Source organism: Drosophila yakuba, chromosome 3R, assembly GCF_016746365.2.
Source record: "Drosophila yakuba strain Tai18E2 chromosome 3R, Prin_Dyak_Tai18E2_2.1, whole genome shotgun sequence".
NCBI classification, from domain to species: domain Eukaryota; kingdom Metazoa; phylum Arthropoda; class Insecta; order Diptera; family Drosophilidae; genus Drosophila; species Drosophila yakuba.
In genome coordinates, this window is record NC_052530.2 from 18,799,611 (window position 1) to 18,811,330 (window position 11,720).

Below are 11,720 nucleotides of genomic sequence, written 5' to 3' on the forward strand. Positions count from 1 at the left end.
TTTTCGATAAGCTATCGATTGACACGTTGCTGGATATCGATGTTCAGAGCCATGGTCTGGCAACACCGTGCAACGCCGTCACAGTTTATTTGCGGCCCGTAGCTCTGCGACGCCGCAAACAAAATGGCTCTGATTTTTGCAGACTAAAAAAAGTTTTAGTTTTGGCCATATTTTCGATGCCGCAGTGGGCTAGAAACCGATGCAAAAGGACCCAGTGAGGTTTGTGCAACTGCAGCATCTGTGAAGATGGAACCTGGTGTGCGCAACGTCACAGAAGAGCTCTACCAAGTGAAAAACCAGACAGCCGTCGTTATTGCCAATTGTGGCATATAGGATACGAAAACTAGTTCTCACGCACACGCACCCACACATTGAAGAGCCACTGAAGACGCGAACTGTCGCAGAAAAGCCTCTTCCCTGTCCAAAAATGGAGGGCATGGATCTGTGGACGTCGATGTTTTCCTCCGACTTCGATGAGGGTGAGCCGGAGAGCGGGGTGGCGGAACTGGAGGACAGCGAGCAGTACGGAAATGGCAATGATGACTTTCTAGGCGATACGGAGATCCTGGATTCTGGAGATGCCATCGATGATCTGCTGGATGGCGAGGATGAAGAGAGGGAAGAGGAGGATGACTACGAAAAGAACTCCAAGGGGCCGAAGCCACCAGATCCCGACGACGATGCGCTCTTTGATTTCAATATGGAACCCATTGTAGATATAGCAGAGCCGCAGCATCCATCGTTGGCTCCGGCTGGACCCATGGGCCACCAAGTGCGACCCCCAATGCAGCGACACTCCTTCCCCGGAACTGTGGGTCGACCCAGATTGGGTCCCGGACAGTCTGTACGACCCACCACCTCGCAAATCAATGCGACGGACGAAAACGGAGTGCCAATTAACTACGAGTTGGGCGTAGTGTACATATGCCCCGCCTGCGGTGGAGAGTTCAGGCAACAGGACCACTGGAAGCGGCACATGAACCACATCCACAAGTACAACACCCTGCGTGGCCTGAACTTTACGCCGCTGGACAAGCTCTATCAGCGGTGCAGGGAGTGCAATAAGCGGATTGCCATGCACAGCCGGGAGAACCTGCTTAAGCATAAGTTCACGCACCTGCCCTTCAGGTGCACCAAGTGCTACATCTGCAAGCGGGAGTACAAATACAGGTATGGCAATGAGTTACCTATTTAGAGCCTTCTTCTAAATGTTCTTCTGTATTAAAGGCAAGATCTAATGGTTCATCTCCGCATGGTCCATTGCGATGAAGTGGTGGCCATGATGCGTGAGGGTTACAATGCGGCCGGACGAAAGACACGGGTTCGAGAATCCCGCACCGAGCAGCTGCTGCGGGAGAAGAGCTTCCGTGAGAATAATGACCTTGGCGAGGATTCTGATCGCATAGAGGTGCGGAATGAGCTCCTAGAACCGGATGCCGATGAGTCTGGCACCCAGGAGCAGCCCGTGTCGGAAGAGGTTTCCAAGAAAAAGGCTGGCAGTCGAGGAGCCGCCGAACTGTGCGAGGATTACATACACTACATGTGTCCAGACTGCGGCACCGAGTGCGACACCCACGCCCAATGGAGCCAGCACATCGAGTTCGTCCACGACTACGTCAGCCGAAGGGGACTTAATTTCCGGAGCGTGGACATGCAAATGCAGTGCCTCGAGTGCAAAAAGGTGAGATGAGCTGTTACTGAGCTATGAAGCTTTCAGCTTTTCATTTAAATTATCTCATATTCAATTTAATAGATTGTGACTCCCAATACCATTAAATCACTGCGCGCTCACAAATTTAGCCATTTGTCGCAGCCCGAGTGGCTGCGTTGTAAACTCTGCTACCAGGGTTACACGGATCATCAGGAAATAATCAGACATCTGCTGCAGCAGCATCATATGGATACGCTTATGTCGGAGGACGCCGAGGAGGAGGAGGGTGATGCTCCATTGGCCATAGTGGCGGATGATGAATGCGTCGAGGACAATGGAAACGGCGAGGGAAATGGCGCCCCCTTGGACGAGGATTCACCATACTTTGAGGACGCACCCAGACGCGGCGGTCGCATCAGCAGCGACGACATTTTCGAGCCACACATCGACTACCTCTGTCCGCAGTGCGGCAAAGAATTCATCGAGAAGAAGCACTGGCGCACCCACGTGGTCATGGCGCACAGCATGAACGATCTGAGCAAGCTAAATTTTGAGATGATAAACGAACGGCAGCTTAAGTGCACTGAGTGCGATAAGATCATAACCAATGCGTATGGAATACAGAATGCCCAGCAACACAGGATCACACATCTTCCATTCAAAGCCTATGCCAGGTGTCGCAAGTGCCATAAGTCCTACACGGACCGGAAGGGTCTCGTTAAGCATCTGGCTACCCATCATCGCGTTGGTTGGCCACGAAAGCACTCGGGAGGATGCGCAGCTCCAATTCCCACACCCACCAAGCAACCACGCAAACAGATAGTGACGGTGGCCAATGAAACGTACGAGATAATCTATCTGGATGACGTAGACCAAGGTGGAATGGAGGAGGATAACGACTTTGGCGAACAGATGCAGGCGGACGAGGAAGAATACCCAATTGCGCCGCCTCCACCACCGCCACCGCCACAGCCAACATCTCAAGGAAACCATCAACGCTACAAGTGCGTCCACTGTGGCACACTCTTCGCCACCCAGGCGGCCGTCCGTGTTCATATAAGCGAAAAACGGTGCAGGAAGACAGTGGTCAGAAGGCGGCGGCAGCCAGTGATGAACTCTGCGGATCCATCCGCACCCACCGTAGAACAAAATTACATCTTCTTGTGCCCATCCTGCGGATTTGAGTACAAGACTCAGTTCGAGTGGCGCCGTCACATCAATGAGGTGCACAATTTTGACAAGCGCCAATATCTAAACATGCGGCAGTTGGATAAGTATCGCTACCAATGCACCCAGTGCAAGGACATTGTGTGCAATTCAAAGCTGAAGGGCTTGCAGGACCATCACTTCCGCCACCTGCCCTATAGACTGTACCTCAAGTGCCTGATCTGCGGCACCTGCTACAATCATAAGCCGAATATAGCGGCACATTTGAGAGCCCGTCACAGCATCTATGATAGGGAGACACCGGCGATGATCACAAAACCCAAACAAGTGCTCGGCCGTCACAAGGATAACAGTAGGGAGAACCCCAAATTGCCCTCTCCTCCTCCGGCTCCGGCACTGGCACTGGCACCGGCACCGCCCTCACCACCTGCATGTTCCTCCTCTGCTGCTTCGTCGGCGAGTAGTCGTTCCCTGAAACCGCAGCCCGGTGGATTGCCAGCCCGTCCAGCTGGTCTCAACACGCTGGAGGACAGCATCTCGTACCACAATGCCGTCGACCTGGACTTCATCACGTACTTTTGCCCCAAGTGCAATCAGAACTTTGACTCTCATGCATTCTGGCGCAAACATATCGTGGAGCAGCACAACTTTAACAGTCGTGAAGGCCTGAACTTTCGGCAGATCGACAACCATCACTACCTGTGCCTCGAGTGCTACAAACGGGTGACCGTGACGCACACCAAGGGTGCCATCGGACAGCTACAGTCGCACAAGTTCCGCCACCTTCCCCACAGATCCTTCAAGTGCTTGACTTGCGACGGTGAGTTTGTGCGCAAGCAAATGTTCTTCAAGCACCTGAACCGAGACACTAACCGGTGTGACAATCGTCCGCACCGGGAATTCGATGACGATGAGCCCGACCACGACTCGCTATTAAGCGGCATCTACCATCTTACGTGTCCCCAATGTGGTGACAGCTTCAAAACTCACAACAAAAAGGAGTGGCGCGAGCACATCAACGACCACCATGGCTTGACAAAGCTGGAGCTTCTGCACATGAGCAAAGTGAGTGAGGACGTCTATCGCTGCCAGGACTGTGATGAGGAGCTGGAGACGAATCGACAGTGGGTGCTACAGTTCCATCGAATCCAGCACCTGCCCCACGCGGCCTACATCCGATGTAAACTGTGCAAGCAGAGCAGTGAAGACGGTGCTGCAGCGGTGGCTGAGTTGCACAGCCTCCGTGAGCTGCAGCAGCACATTCGTAAGCACCATCCGAGTTTGGGAGATGCCGAGATGATATCGCTCATCGAGCAGATAATCCAGGAGGAGAAGGAGCAGGAGGAGGGCACGGAGCAAACTAATGACGGTGAAAACCATACTGGTCAGGATTCAGGACCGTATATGCCGTTGCCGCCACATCTATTGGACGACGATGGCGACGTGGAATTTGAAGATCAGTATCTGCTCGGCTAGTATTAACAAATACGAGTTTTTCGATTTATTTGAAAAAAGATCGTAGTGGCAGAATGTAATCTTTCGACCATACCATGCAAATCTGTTTTATTTTAAAAAGAAACCAAGAGCTGTCAAAAACGTTGCTTAACTTTCCTAGCTCGATATATTTGCATATTGTGTTATGCAGTGTTTATTTTTAAAACTGTGGAAATGTATTTCCCTTTTAAATTCTGTGTTAGTTTAGTGTTTTATCTAAAAGTCGAAAGCTCTGCGAATCGAACAAATATTACGTTTTGCCACGAAGACCAAACCGTTTTTTATGACCCAAGTCGAAATAACCTAATTCACTTCCCTAACACATGTACTTCCAGTGGCAAAGAGATTCTGGTAGTCGCCGTAATGGGCTGCCCGTTCACTTTCAAGAGATTAATTAGAGTATTCGTATAGTTTATCCATAGACACCGCCTAAATCTTATATGGACTCTTAGCTGTAGTTAATATCTAGGCTACTCTCTAAATTACTAACTGTAAGTACGCAAGCTATTTATTTTCGATATAATCTCAATGAACCGTAACTGATATTATCAAAATTATAATAAACAAATTATAAATATATTTTCAACACCGCTGTTTCAGCTAATAAGAAATTATTCTCGATGAAGTGGTTATGCCCTGTTTAATTAATGTTAATAAATAAGACATTTAATTTAGCAACCAGTTCAAATGAAATTCTTGGTATGGTTTTACTTATGCAACAAGAAAAGAAACAAACCTTTTGCTAATGTTTCGGTATATTTTGTTTTATTAGTATTCAAGTTTTATATTATTTTTGCCTAAAACCAGTCACAAAACTGATCTCCAAACTTTTCAGGCTCGGGGGCACAACATAAGTCGTTCGTAACGCATTATCGTAGGTAAATATCAACATTCTCGTCTCAGAGTTAATACGGATAAAGTAGTCAAAATTTCAAACTATATGATCCTCCAGTCCTTGGGTCAGCTGCATTTTGGGGTGGTAATGATAATCATACGATATGTTCGGGGTCCTCAACTCAACGCTAGCTAAACGCTACGGGTTTTAGTGTTATACGATAATAATAAATATGTAATAAATACTTTTGAAAAGCATAAACAAATTGCACACTCGTAATAATTGCCACTAAATGAATAATACGAAAACAAATACCGATACAAGTCCAGCCCGAATGAGCTCAACAAAAGAATGGTCTTAAAATTAGCAAACTGATTGCATGGAATGATGTCTCCGTAATTGACTGACCAACTGACTAAACCAGTGCGGGGTCACTCGCATCCACTCGCTTCCACTTTGTGCACGACCTGCCTCCTCTATTCGACTTAAAACGTACAAATCTTATGCAACTATGCATGGTGTGTGTTGTTTGTGTGTTTAGTAACAATTTGTTGAAGTAGTAGTAGTTGCGGTTCCTCACAGCGTTGGCATATTGCGTCGATGTCCGTTGCCGGAACCGCTGGACTCCGCCTCCTGCTGCGCCTTCTGTTTGGCACGTCGAGCCTTTTGGCGTGTGTGCTCGATCTGGAAGTCCTCTACGCGCAGATTCAGCCGCATCATATTGTTAATGATAAACTCCTCCTCCACAATGTGCTCCTCGGGTGACCGCAGCACCGCCAACGTCTCGCAGAGACCAGTGCACGTCTTTCGCACCTTATGTCGGCTCAGCGAAGCCCCAATTATGACCAGGGCCACCTTGAAGATCACCCGGATGCCTTCGGCCAGGAAGCAATCCCATACTCGCAGCAGCGTCTCCCAGGGCAGAGTCCGCGTCATCGCGCACAGGAACCAGTCGGTCATGTAGAGCAGCGGCTCCACTTTGTGCTTCTGTAGGTGACGGAACACTGGCGGGCATGTCTTCTTTAGCAGACCCTCCAGGATGCCAGCATCGTTCTGGATCACCTCCAAGCCGGGTATGAAATAGTCCTGCAGGTATCTGTAAAAATGCACACTTTAAATACAATTGCCCAAATACGACTTTAAAGTGGACTTACACATCGCACACGCTGACGAACACCCAGAAGGCGTCCTCCGCGGGCAGGTGCATCAATAGGAACGCTGCTATCGGTGCCTGCGCCTGGCAGAAGCCCACCTTGGGATTGTATATCGAGTAGGCCTTTAGCACATTAAAGAGTTCGATTTGTCCGACCTTCTGCTCGTCGAGAAACATTTCATGGAACGGGAACTGGCGATGCTTGTCCTTCTTGATCTCCTCGATGGTCGTCGGGTTACCGGGCTTTTCCAGAAGCTCGTTGTACACGTTTGGGTTCTTCTTCTTTAGCAGATACGCCCCCGATAAATAGAACCAGGCCTTGGGTCGCACCGACTTTGGTATGCCCTTGCGACAGCGATCTCGGATCTGCACGATAAAAATATACATTAGGTTTTGTAAACATATTTGTGGTGCTCATACTAGTAAAGATAAAATGAGCTTCTTTGTTTCCATTTCTTAGGCTTAAAGAAGTGCCTAAATGGGAAACTATTTTACAGATTTGATTGGCGTAAAAGTGAGATCACTAGCTTTAAATAAACCACATTCGATGTTACCTTTTTGTAGTTTTTGGACATGTAAATGGACCAGTTGTCGATCATGTAGAGCCACTTTTTCTCCCGCGCGATGATCTGCGCCTTGGACAGCGGCTCCTTGGGCTTGTCTGTGCGCTGGAAACCGCCATAGAAGCCATTTCGGTCCGGGCAGCTGGAAACGGTCGAGCAGAGGGAGATGGTGTCCAGGGATCGCGGTGCCGTGGCCATCGCCAACGCCAGCTCTCCGGCTGCAACGGCGGTGAACTGAAAGCACTGAAAGCACAAATCGTTACACGATCAGCATGTACGCCCACTAACAGCACCCACTAATTGTGAATGCAAATTCTCCGATTCAGCGCCATAGATAAATTAGCCCGGCGAGAGTCTCTCTGTGCTTGAATAACAGCAAGTGCGCATTTAAGTGGAGTGGAAATCGTAATTATGATGCCCCACATTAAGTGCGGCAATCTCCAACTGTTATCGCTATCAGTACCAGGTTTGTTAAGGTACATTTTGGGCTATTTTCGGGTGATAACTACTAATTGATCATGAAATATGATGGGCTCAGGGTCACACCTCATCTTCGTGGAGCAGTTCCAGGCGACTAAGACTACAGCCCAGTGGCGAAAGATACAGAAAAGGCATTGTCCACCAACTGAGCGGAAATCTGAATCGTTCACTCTGTAATATTACCGCCAAGAGCGCCGTAAACAGCTGTTGATTGGTCCCTAATCGGCCGTAATCGCTGGAACGCGGTAATTACTCATCCGCAGCAGATGCCTCCAAACGGAATGGGACAGTGAAAGTGGGAGCACTTCCATACTCACGCGATTCTACAATGTCTAATGACAGTGGGACACGGGCTGTCGCCGGTGGCACTTCCACTTCCACATGCAGCGCCGGATGCTCGAGTTTTGCTTAATGAACAACTCTCTTCACCTCAGCGGCAGTCACAAAAACAAAAGAAACAACAACTAATTGAGGCAACTGTGTCTGCGCCAGAACAAGTGGCTGAATAATTGCAGCCGGCAGACAAAAGAAGCCAGAAAGAAGGGCTTTTAATTTGCAGAAACGAGGTTTCTGATACCCAGTATCCCATTTGGGGATAATGCAATTTTGCGTAGATCAAATGCTTTTAGCAACTATTTTAGCCTGCCAAAAAAATATTAAGACGGAACAGTTCCACATCTAAATTTCTGAATAACAGTTCTTTTTGGAAAATCATCTTCTTTAAGGTGTGTTTTGAATTTTGCAGTTACCGATCAGAATCTATTATCACTGCAGTGACATGTTGAGCGCCAAACCATCATACCCTCTCTAGGAAGGGGTGCCAAATCAGCGAAAGGGGAACAGCTCGATGCAAACGTACTGCACGAACACAAATGCAATCTGGCAAAGGCTGCGAGATAGGCGACGAAACGCGACCTTCGAGGCCTACCGATCGTGGAACGGAACGAGAACCCTTATCGAGTCGCGGGTGATATGATTATAAAAGCATATAAAGCAAGATCGCAAACCTCGGCGGCGGCGCGTCACCTCAGTGGGTGGGCGGGCGTTTGGACTGGGTGCTTGGGGGGGTGGTAGTGGTGGTGCTAGTGGTGTTGGTGGCGTTGGAGACACAACTATTTGAGCCCATTCATTTCTTAACTTAACTGACATTCGGCTGCCATTTTGCCTACGCGCACCAAAATGAGTAAACCAGTGTGCCTCAGTGTGTGTGTGCGCGAGTGTGCACAATACGGGGCAATTGTTGTTATTAACAGCTAACCGTTACCACACCGCCCGCCCCCACATTCACATGTAAACTTTTTGCCTCACCTTTTGCTATGCTGTTCTCGTTGTTGTTGTTGTTGTTGCTGTTGCTGCTGCCTCTACTGGTATTGTTGCTGCCGTGGAATGCGCAATAGGCGATATTTTAGTGTTAAGCGATTTTAGGTTTCTTTTTCGTTTGGTTTATCCACCACACACTTGCGCCAGCACAAATGTGTTGGATTTTATTGTGAAAACATTATTTCAGCAGAGCTTTTTGTTTATTTTCTATGCAAAATAAGGGAGAGCGAGATTGGCGATGGCAACGAAGCAACTACTGTGCGATAGCCGTTAGGGCTATCGATACTTGGTGGAAAGAAACTAGGTGGCAACGTTAAAGTTATGGCTTTTTTGACAAGGCTGCCAGAATTTTTAATAGTTATATGGCGCTTTCTTCGCTTTATTTAAACTAACTATTTAAAGAACTGTAATTCATTAGGGGAGCTGGGACATCCACTTGGAGCCCACTTTAAGCTGTGCCAGTCGCCACAGCAGCAGCCAGACAACTGGAAACGCCTGTACCACCGCAAACTCAGCGAATCTGCTGAGGATCTCCCTCCAAGGACCAACATCAGTAATCCCGTGCAGAAGCACCAGGGACATCGCACTACTCATAAGCAGAAGCCTCACAAAGATTTGCCGTTCGTGTGAAGCCAGATTCTTGTAGTTACCCGCCAGGATGCAGAGCACAAGCAGCCAGGGAAGGATTAGCTTCAACACCATAACCAGGCCATAGGTCAGCGGTGAGTATCCAAAGCAGGTCTCGTGCAAGATATCCAGGTAATCGTCGAAGGCCGGAAAGCTGCCAATGACGAAGAGGGAGTACCAGCTGTACACCAGTATGTAGTAGGCGGCTGTCTTTGGACCAATGCATTCGTTTCGGTTCTGTTTCATCCGCAGGGCCAGCTGCAACTCCATGGCCAGCATTTGGATAACCACCGATTCATAAGTTGTGCATGTGAGGGTGTACAGGGTGCTCAGGTTGAAGAAGAACACCTCGCTGGCCTGCAGATTGCGTCGCTGCCAAATGGCCACAAATCCCAAATAGATCCAGGATACCATGTACGTGATCCACGGATGCCAGCCGATCAGGATGTACTCCAAGGCGACCAGGAGAACTAGTATATTGCTCAGCCAGGTTAGGAGATTGAGGTACACTCCACAGGCCAAAGGACGCAGAAGAGTGAGAAAAATACTGAACACGAGGGCACTGGGCTGGGAGCAACCCAGCGATTCCGGAAGAGCTGATAACGCGGTGAGCCCAAGGAGCAGTAGCAGCCACAGGTAGAACTGGAGGCCCCTTTTCCGGAAGGCAACCCTGTTGTTATAGGAGGCAAAGCCCAGGTAGCCCACTGCCAGGATGTAGCGTCGGAAAAAACCACCCAAGCAGATCAATGCCAGTAAAATGGTGGAGATCAAACTCTTGCGGCATGCCATTCTCGGTCTCTCGCCCAGAACCTTAAGCGTCGTCCGCCAGTACAGTGAGGGCATGAGCAGAATCGCCTGCACCATCCATGGAATCCTTTCGAGCATCATAAATATCACCAGCACACCTGTCAGCAATCGATGAAATCCACGGGCATACACCAAACACTTGGATGAGGTGACATCCTGGATCTCCATTTGGTTTCTGCACTTTCCTCCACCTGTTAGCCGACAGCGCAGGCAATATATCCAACCGATTCCGGCCAAGCTCACTGCTATAACCAAGACATGTCTGTAGTAATCCTTGAAGTAGTCCATTCCCATGATCAGCACGGGCATAAAGTTGCAGCTGTACTCCAAGAGAGCCCTGAAACGTCGCTGATGCTTGAGGACTAAAGACTCCCTCACAAAGTTGTCCATCATCTGAAAGTTTAGCCAGAAGGCGGGTATCTTCTTGGGATGCAGTTCCCTCAGCCGGCGAGCCTGAGCCAGGAGCTGCTTGGCATTGGTCAGCATGGCATTGGCCTCGTAGCGCAAGCTGGCGTTGAGCATTCCCTTGGGCAGCATTCCACGGCTGTGGACTGGTGGCTGAACTCCCAGAAGGGCACTCATTAGGGCTGTCAGCTGGGGACGATTAAGGACGTGCAAGGGCAGCCTCAAGCCCGTCTCGTTGGCCAAAAAGCTGCGTCCTGGCATGGATTTAATGTGTTTCACGCCAGATCCCCAGAGAAAGAAGGGCGACTCAACTGCCGGCCTGGACTCGCCTGAAAACAGGACACTCGAGGACTAATTCTATTTTAAAGAGATTATCGAATGCCTTACTTTTTGTTTGGGGATCGCCGAGACTGGACGTAAATAGGTATGCGGTTCTCTGATCGGGAAAGGTTTTCTCAAAGCTTTTGTAGAGTTTCCACACGTTTTCCTGAATCCTCTGGAGGCTTTCACATGATGGTTCCACACCGGTCATGTGGATAAAAAAGATGACTTCTGTCGAATTTAGCAAGAGCCGGGATGCACCGCCGAGAAATCTTTGAACTGAGCTACATACAAAATCTTCCAATTCGGAGCACGACTTGGTAACACCTTCTCTAAATGCTTCAAAGGAGAATGTCCTGGGTCTTTCAATTGCGGGAAAACGTGAAATTATTTCTCGCGTTGTCCACGCAAAACTGCGTTTACACCGATCGAATATGGAGTCAATGGGTGCCGGATTTCCCAGCCATCCGCGTGCCACTGTGGCTGCATCCTCATTAAATCCGGAAAACAGGGATATATATGGGGATATGGAGTGGTAGGTGGTTGTCTCCGGACGACTAATCCCAACCAGACCCTGGTGCAAGAAGAGTTGCTGCAACTGTGGGACGTTGGTGCAGCGGTTCGCCAGAAAAGTCTGAGCAGTTAGTCCGTCCCTCACGAGCACCACAAGTCGATCTGCAGGCGGAGGCTCCTTCAGTGGTTCCACTTCCTGCGGCTCCAAGCTGCCCGGGGATGTGGATCTAATGTAGATCAATACAACCGAGAAGAGCAAGAGCAGCTGGAACAGCACAAAACTCCTGTTTGAATACAACATTATCCCAGATATAGAATTTCCCTTCAGCTTCTACTTAAGTCAATTTACCTAGCAAGGCTTGCTAGGGAATTTCTATTTTTCAG

General features: G+C 49.0%; 3 protein-coding genes across 3 annotated transcripts; 1 reads left to right on the forward strand and 2 right to left on the reverse strand.

Annotated features, from left to right (window-relative positions):
- The first annotated feature begins 88 nt into the window (after positions 1-88).
- LOC6537427 lies at positions 89-5,005 on the forward strand. The gene is made up of 3 exons (XM_002097947.4): positions 89-1,170; positions 1,228-1,681; positions 1,754-5,005. The coding sequence occupies exons 1-3, from the start codon at positions 428-430 to the stop codon at positions 4,292-4,294; spliced, it is 3,738 nt and encodes a 1,245-aa protein (XP_002097983.1). The 5' UTR covers positions 89-427; the 3' UTR covers positions 4,295-5,005.
- Positions 5,006-5,060: 55 nt separating this feature from the next.
- Positions 5,061-8,916, reverse strand: LOC6537428 (TBC1 domain family member whacked). The gene is made up of 4 exons (XM_015192862.3): positions 8,652-8,916; positions 6,855-7,106; positions 6,302-6,666; positions 5,061-6,243 (listed from the first exon to the last, which is right to left on the reverse strand). Exons 2-4 carry the CDS (start codon positions 7,059-7,061, stop codon positions 5,724-5,726), a joined length of 1,092 nt encoding a protein of 363 aa, XP_015048348.1. The 5' UTR covers positions 7,062-7,106; positions 8,652-8,916; the 3' UTR covers positions 5,061-5,723.
- Positions 8,917-9,011: 95 nt separating this feature from the next.
- LOC6537429 (GPI ethanolamine phosphate transferase 1) lies at positions 9,012-11,703 on the reverse strand. Its single transcript, XM_002097949.4, has 2 exons — positions 10,890-11,703; positions 9,012-10,831 (listed from the first exon to the last, which is right to left on the reverse strand). Exons 1-2 carry the CDS (start codon positions 11,635-11,637, stop codon positions 9,078-9,080), a joined length of 2,502 nt encoding a protein of 833 aa, XP_002097985.1. The 5' UTR covers positions 11,638-11,703; the 3' UTR covers positions 9,012-9,077.
- Between the last annotated feature and the right edge of the window lie 17 nt (positions 11,704-11,720).

Coding starts and splice junctions, on each gene's coding strand:
- LOC6537427 (XM_002097947.4), top strand. CDS start 428: ATGGAGGGCATGGATCTGTGGACGTCGATGTTTTCCTCCGACTTCGAT. Junction 1,171..1,227: donor AAGCGGGAGTACAAATACAG/GTATGGCAATGA, acceptor TCTGTATTAAAG/GCAAGATCTAATGGTTCATC. Junction 1,682..1,753: donor AGTGCCTCGAGTGCAAAAAG/GTGAGATGAGCT, acceptor TCAATTTAATAG/ATTGTGACTCCCAATACCAT.
- LOC6537428 (XM_015192862.3), bottom strand. CDS start 7,061: ATGGCCACGGCACCGCGATCCCTGGACACCATCTCCCTCTGCTCGACC. Junction 6,667..6,854: donor TGTCCAAAAACTACAAAAAG/GTAACATCGAAT, acceptor TTTATCGTGCAG/ATCCGAGATCGCTGTCGCAA. Junction 6,244..6,301: donor TTCGTCAGCGTGTGCGATGT/GTAAGTCCACTT, acceptor GCATTTTTACAG/ATACCTGCAGGACTATTTCA.
- LOC6537429 (XM_002097949.4), bottom strand. CDS start 11,637: ATGTTGTATTCAAACAGGAGTTTTGTGCTGTTCCAGCTGCTCTTGCTC. Junction 10,832..10,889: donor CGGCGATCCCCAAACAAAAA/GTAAGGCATTCG, acceptor TCCTGTTTTCAG/GCGAGTCCAGGCCGGCAGTT.